Here is a 7,918-nt window from a genome sequence, read left to right as displayed (position 1 = left end):
TAGTAACGGAAGGAAATAATACCGCCAATGGCAAATTACGTAATTACGCCAAAAGCCATAGGTGTGTTTTGCTGGACTTAAATCTCAGCCATGTCGCTTCTATGCGTGCGAGGTTAGTAACGTTAACCTACTTGATACTTGTTAATATTTCGCATATTTTTCTCTGTATCTCATTTTAAGCTTCTGTTTAAATCAAGACTTTGAGGTTGGTGTGTATAAAATAGTCTAAACTTCAGCAAAGGAAAGCAACAGGTAAAATTGCGAATAGGAAATTTATTCCAATAATGTTAAATTGCTGTTACTTTAGTTGTATTAAACAACCAGTATTTGTGTTTTTAATAGATTGATAGCGATTCATCGTCTGTTAAGACGCTTAACGGGGTCTACCGGCGTTACGGGCGGCAGATACTGTAACATTACACTTGTTATATTTTCCTGCTAACGTTATTATACGGTTTACCTATGCTACAACAACTCTTAATGGGGTTTCCTGAATTGTTAAACTTCTTCTTCTGACAGGGCTGTGGGTCTGTTTTTTGTGATTTTGTTCTTTACAAAGTGCCACAAAACTGTATCTTTTGCCTTAGGATGTGGTGCAATGTAATATTGCACTTAGGATCAGTTGTTATAAATCGTTGTTGATCGTGTGTTTGAAATGTAGTTTATATCAGATTTGCACTGGGCGTTAAATGTTACATTAAAGTTCCTGTCAGCGGGTTTGTTTTCGAATTAACAAATTGCACCTGATGGACACATGCATCAACGTTTAACATTATGGACGTGATGCTGTTACACTGTGTCAGCGAGTGTCGTCTGACTCTGTTTAAAAATACTTCAATTGATTTTCAATTTGTGTGGACTACAGTAAATTGATGTTGTGTGAGATCATTTGTATCACAGAAATCTGCCATGCTGTCAGCAGTCAGGAGAGAGGAAGCATGTATAGAAAATCTAAAGCGACTGACATGTCATTAGTGAATAGAGGAGAGATATTCTGGGTGCAAATCGTTGCAAAATACATTCATCCTGAATGTATTGGGATTGAAATCTTTAGCATACTAGTTTTGTTTCTGGCCATGTTTAAGAGTAATGCAGTGTGCAAGATCATCACATATTCTTCAAAATAAATTAGTAGGTTTGCTATGGATTATTGAGAACGCAGTCATACATTTAGATGTTTGTTCTCCACATTGTAGATGGGAAACCCACCAAGAGAAAGTGATAAGGCATGTGTATAGCATAAAGCTGGTGTTGGGGGAGGACAGATTCATTATAATCCTCTAGCCATCTGGTGCAGACTGTGTATGCGTCGCCGGTCACTGCAAAACTCTGTGATGTCTGCATTCATCTCACCTGACCAGAAGAACGCATTGAACTCTTGAAGAACATCTTTATTGTGAAAAGGAAGGAACAGTGTTTGTTGACAACATTCCATCCTTTCCGCATTGCTTCAGTTCTAGTGTTATTTGAATATGCTAGGTGTGGATAGACTAGCTTAGTGTTTCTTATCTTTGTCTCAGGTGCCCCCGCAACCCCATCAGGAAAGCTAAAGTACAACTTCATCTCCACCAGATGTGTGTTTTATGTTATGTCATGTAGCTTTGTACTTATTGTTGATGCTGATTCACATTTAAAGTAGCAATTCAGAAGTCAGAATCATGGCCTAAAATGGACCCATGAAATTGGAGCCTCCTTTAATTAAGACACATGAGCTTGTTTGTCTATTAAAGGGCAGTTCAACCAAAAAATTAAATTCTGTAATCATTTACTCACCCACATTAAATCTTTTTTTTTAACTTTACATCTTCTACAGAACACAAAAGAAGATATTTTGAATAATGTTCGTAGTTGAACGATGGCATCCCCATTCTATTGTACGGACAAAAAACCAATGCAATGGATACCACCGTTGTTCTGTGTAATACGGTTCAATAAAAGGAAGGAAGGTGGCGGGAACCGGCCAACATTTAACAAACCACTTTAATAAAAATAAATAAACAATAACACGGAAGTAAAAGACCGGCAGCCACCTCACGGTCGACTGCCGGCAACATGTCTGGGCCCGGTCCTCTCTCGTCAGCAGTCCCGTCGCTCATCCTCTTATGCTCCTGATTTCCTCTGTGAGATATGCGGGACCGGTGTGCGCACAGCTGATTCCAACTATCAATCATGCTACCGGCCCCGCCTCATGGATCTCGTCACGCCTTCCTCATCACATACCCCCATCGCCCCTTACAGGTCGGGGGGTACCACCGAGACTGTACCTACTCCCCCCCCCCCCCCAGGGGAGCCAGCCTGGGGGTATGCACCGATGAGACGAGAGAACAGAGATGGGAGCACCAGGAGTGTCAGGGGCGATAGGAAAATAAAAAATTAGGTCCGGTTCCCCGACACACTGTCGCTCGGACCTCAGCACAGCCGAGAGGCTCTTCCTCATGGTGCAATGCGGTGATGCTGGACGTCCGGTGGACGACCCGATCCTCCTCCTCCTCCTGGCTCACGAACGAATACACCATTTTAGAGGTTTAGCAAAGCAAAATTTATATTATTTTGTGTACCCCATAGAAGCTGCTTAAGTATCTCCTGGAGTTCTATAAGTATTCCTGTTATAAATCAATAGACTACCAGAAAGCATTTGTAAAGGTGACAGAAGTTTCTACTGACTAGGGGACAAAAAAACAGGGTGCCTTGTTTGGAGTTTTTTCTGATATGTTTGGTGGTTAAGTTGTTTAATAAAATGTATGTGTATTTTTGTACCTTTTAATATTCAATACTACAGCAAAACGATCTCACTTTTTTCTTTGTCTTTCTTTTCTTTTCAGTGAAAAAAGCCAAGCTTCAAGGACCTCAAGGTAATGAACTGTTTGCATCATAAAACAGTTGGGCTTGTTATGGCTCTACTATTACCGTGGTCTCAAAGAGGAAAGAATAATGCATAATTTAATGAATTATCATTCAGATAAGTGTTTGGTGCTAAATCGAAGTACTTGAATCAGACATCAAATTCCTTCTATGGCCCAGTTTGACGTGGACAGGAGAGACAGTGAACTGGTTTACTGGTTAGCCAGCAGGCAAACACTAAACCTCATGGGATTTTCCAGCAATCGTAACCAGTTAAGAAACAAACTTTCTGTAGCTCCGTGGTAAGAGCATCGCGCTAATAACGGCAAGGTCGTGGGTTCTATCCCAGTGGATGGCACATACTTTGAATTATTCTATACATTTGTTTCTAAGTAAGTCGCTTTTGATAAAAGCGTCTGCCAAATGCTTAAATGTAAATGTAACATGCTTCTAAAATAGCAAATTTTCTAGTAGGCAGTTTTGATGAAACTAACCTTGGTGATGACTTCCCCTCAAGAGAGGTACTCGTCATGGATGTCCTCTCTATCCTCTAGTGTTCGCGTTAGCAATAGAACCTCTCTCCATAGCTTTGAAAAATTCCTTGCTTTTCTCAGGCATTATTAGGGGAGAGATAGAACAACAAGTTTCACTCTGTGCTGATGACTCTCTCGCTTTATATTTCAGATCCTGTCGCCTCAATCTCTGATTTGTTTTTAATTACTTTCGATCCTTTTCTGGATACAAGCTTAATATCAAACAAGCAAAACTCATAGCTGGTACAATTCTCCCCATTTAGATTGGTGTAGATTAGAAGCACAGTCCTGTTCTTCATCTTCACTCTCTGCCTAGCATGTGCCTCTTTGTCCAGTCGCCCCTCAAAGCTTACTACAAATCCAGTAGTATGCACTTCTTTTAAAGGAGGCATGAATTAAAATCAGAATTTTAACCCAAGCTTTTGTTATATAAGGGGGAATCCTATTCACGCGAACATCATGTAAGTGTTAGAAATGAAAACACCCTTGTTACTGAGATTAAATTTGTTATTGACACCAGGACCAGCGAACAACAGGTACTGGAATGCACCTATCTATGATGACATGAATTAGAAGAATACAGTCGCTGCATAACCTTCCTTAGGATTCCAATATTAGAAATGCGGGGTTAAAGTTTATTTTTAAAGACATTACACCTCATGTGGGGCAAACATTGAGAGTTTTGTAAGTTTCATTTCTCCGAGGATTCCTTTGTGAACAAGGCACAGGTCAACACTGATTTTGTGGAGAGTTTAAAATTACAAAGCAGTGCTGTGCCTTCAATATTGGATCCGATAGGAATGGCAAAGCAATCTTATGTGAGTAAAACATTTTTTACTATGCGACTCTATTGCTTTGTTAGAGATCGCTTGATATGCCCTGAGCACTATTCTCACGAGATGAGTATTACCTGGGGACCTCTAGTCAAATGTATTAATTGCAGAGGTTGTCTGTGACCTTAAGCCTGTGGGAATCGGCATCTCTGTGATTTGGTGGGCTCATATATAATTTTTCAACGTTTTATACACGTTTGTGAATAATGGAGGCTGTTTTAAAGTGTTTTGGTATTATTACGGGTGCTGGGTGATACCAAAAAGTTACTGGTAGTCTCCCGTTTGCTTATTTATCAAGGAAACATTTGAGACTTGCGATTGCGATGATCTTTTGTCCGGTTCGGGATCACTGGTCTCAAATGCTGAGAGGTATGGTCATATATCATTAAACATCATACAACTATAGGCTATACAAACTTTACAAGCCAGTCTGAGCCTGATTCAATTTCATTCAATCATTTTACAAATGTCAAAATAAATAAGCTATTCCCGGATGTAGATTCCACTTGCAATAGGTGCTTACTGGCTCCTACTGATCATACCCATATGTTCATTTCTTGTTCAAATTTGGAAGGTTTTTGGTACTCCATTTTTGACACTTTTTCTAAAGTTTTGAATATTTCTCTCGAAACATGCCCTTTAATTGCTATTTTTGGTGTTCCACCGATTTGTAATGAGAATACAAAAAAGTATGCTAATGTTTTTGCTTTTGCCTGATAGCTTGCAGACGAATTCTACTACACTGGAAATCTTCTATATCTTCCCCCATTTTTTCCTGGTTAGAAGACCTGTTGTCTTTACTATTGATTACAAAATATTATGTTTGCATTAAGAGGTTCTACTGACAAATTTTATAAAAATTTGGGGACCACTTTTCTCTGCTGATTCATAATGGTTTTTTTCTTCTATGGATTCATTTATTTGCTTATTCTTGTGTGTCATTTAACAATTTTTCTTTCTATTTGAAATTGTACTTAAATTCTATTCTCCTCCTTGGGACTGGGTGGGCTGTGGGGTATACTAAGGGTTGTGAAATAATGATTGTATAGATTCCCTTGAATTGTTATTTTCTGGATTTATTCAAATTATATTCCATTTAAAAAAAAAAAGCTTGGTGATGACATTGGACTGTTACAGCGGTCAGAAAAGATTGTGCTATATGCCAACCAAATCTATACTGTATATACTGTGACATACTGTGTGACATGAGAATTTTTTTTGTCTAACATTCATCGGTCCATTTGTGCAGTACAAGCTGTAAGGAGCAGATCGTGATTGTGTGTGATTGTCTCAGTTTGATTCCTCTTATTGACTGTGTCTGGCTCTCAGTCTCCTTTTGCCAACCACACCATAATTTTTTTCTTGCGTTTCATCCATCATCTACACATTTGCTAAATGCTTTAAAGCTTTGTCTGTTATGATGTGTTCACACCAAACTAAACCCACTTTTATGATGCTTTATTATATGCTTTATGCACCTACACCAGGTATTGACAGTTGTAGTTAAAGAAATAGTTAATTCTAAAATTCTGTCATCATTATTTCTCACCCTTTTGTCATTTCAAGCCTGTATGACTTTCTTTCTTCCGCAGAAGACAAAAGAAGATATTTTTCTAACTGGACCCTATTCACTTGCACTGGTTTTGTGTCCATACAATTGAAGTGAATCGGGTCCAGTGCTGTTCGGCTACCAACTTTCTTCAAAATCTCTTCTTTTGTGTTCTGTGTAAGAAAGACATAAAGGTTTGAAATGAGAAGAGTTAATGATGACAGAATTATCAGTTTTTGGTGATGTTACAACCTTTTTTCAGGCATGGTCTAGGGTTGAAAGGAGTAACATTTTCACTAGGGTAAAGTTGTGAAATAATGCTGGTGGCAAGTGACAACAAGGTGACAACAAACTGCCAAAGAAATAAATGTTTTATATGCAAAAGTGAAAATATGATGTCAAATCATATTTACAAAATGGATGTTAATAAAGAAGCAAAAATAAAATATAAATATTAACAATTCGAATAAACAGCAGAAAAGTCAAGTCAAACCAAGAGAAAAGGGAAAATTAGTGACGCCAAAGGAAAGATCATAATAAAATAAAAACAAGTTCTAACTTAATTTAAACAACTAACCTTACTAAGCAAAGAAAAGAAAGGAAAGCAAAATCTTCAGTGCCGAGCGCTGTATACTTACCTACTCTAAGCTTAAGAATAGAATAAAACACACATGCACAAGCGCTCTAAAAACAAAACATCTAGGGATGTAACAGGTGAATTATCCCTTTAAAGCTCCTTTAAAACTTTTTGAAAAAAACTGTCTCCATATCTTACCCAGACTCACAATGGTAAGATCATAAAAGTGTTTTATATATTGAGCTATTGGGTAGGAGGGCTACTATAAGTTTTTTAAAGTCACCTGTAATTTTACATTTCAAACAGAGGTGGCGATACAGAGGCAAAAATGTATGAAAGTAATATTTTTTGAAGAATGCAATTGGTCACCAGTAGTTTGGATTCAAATATTTAGATTGATCCATATTTAAATATTTTTTTATTGCTGCTGAAAGAGAAATGCTAGATGAGTTTTTAAAATCCATATTTTCACCTGACAAATACCTGCTGCTTTCCATACCGTCTATCCACCCATCCAAATATAGAAACACCCATATCTAGGTAGGTGTGTGTGTGTGTTTATACATGGAGACTTTTAATTACCTAATAAAGGACCTTATGGATGCATAATTCATGGTCTCCTGATTTACCTCATGGAGAGTGACTACCATGAATTACTAAGATCACTGGGAGAGAGAGAGACCTCGATGCAGAGTGTGCTTGACTCTTCTGTCCATAAGACATAGCATCTCAGAAATGTCATCTATTCCTAATAGCAGCAAAATGGCTTTTCAGCTCAGTTTCTAACCCACAGCAAAGAATTCAATACCATGTCACAATCAAATGCAGTTTGACTCATAATAAGATTGCTGCCGAAAGATTCCTTATGAAAACTGCATTCTGAAAATTATGAAAATGTCATGCATTCTGACTTCTTCATGTGCTGGCTTCTCATGCTTAACATGGTCAGCTTTTAAAAACAAGTTGGATGTATGACGTAGCATTTCTGTGCTTGATACACTCATCCAGAACTCAAACTTGTTTCGAAACGTTTTTTAAAAAGTCTGTGTCTTTTCCTTTTATTGGGCACTTTTCCCGAAAAAGCATACCCATTGGCGAGACAAAAGAAATAGTACAAGACCCTGTAAATTCAAAATCTACATATTAGGCATGAAGATTTGGGACAAATTAGTGTGATTTTACTAACATGCATTTTAAAAATGTTATAATGTGGGCTTTAGCAGCAAAAGCGTCTGCTTTCTTGTCTTCATACATGCTTTAGCTAGGCACCAGTATATGTTGTGATTTGCATGCTGGTCCCCAGCATGAAACAGTGGTCTGCTGTTGTGACATCTTAACCATCTTAGCAAGAGTTCTTAACGAGCTTAAACAGCACTGCTGTCACATGACCCTTAACCTCAGGTTAGTGTTATCCTCAGGTTGAGGATACTTTTGATCTAACTAAGTGGGTTGAATATTGTAACTTCTGTTTATAACTCCAAGATGTTATTACAAATCAGTTGTAAGTGGCATACTAAACTTTCTGGCTCTTTAAAAACTTTTGGCAGCTTTCAATATGCGGTGAGGTGGCCAAAAATAACAAATT

The 7,918-nt window shown here is 37.9% G+C and overlaps 1 protein-coding gene across 1 annotated transcript in view; it reads left to right on the top strand.

Annotated features, from left to right (window-relative positions):
- Positions 1-22: 22 nt before the first annotated feature.
- LOC130418983 (protein unc-13 homolog B) overlaps positions 23-7,918 on the top strand; it is a 91,689-nt gene continuing 83,793 nt past the window's right edge. Inside the window, exons 1-2 of the mRNA XM_056745297.1 lie at positions 23-112; positions 2,823-2,852. Coding sequence (XP_056601275.1) covers positions 91-112; positions 2,823-2,852 — 52 coding nt within the window. The 5' untranslated portion in view covers positions 23-90. The remainder of the gene's footprint in view (positions 113-2,822; positions 2,853-7,918) is intronic.

This window comes from Triplophysa dalaica, chromosome 4 (assembly GCF_015846415.1).
Source record: "Triplophysa dalaica isolate WHDGS20190420 chromosome 4, ASM1584641v1, whole genome shotgun sequence".
NCBI lineage: Eukaryota > Metazoa > Chordata > Actinopteri > Cypriniformes > Nemacheilidae > Triplophysa > Triplophysa dalaica.
This window is presented reverse-complemented; position numbering and strand designations above follow the sequence as displayed.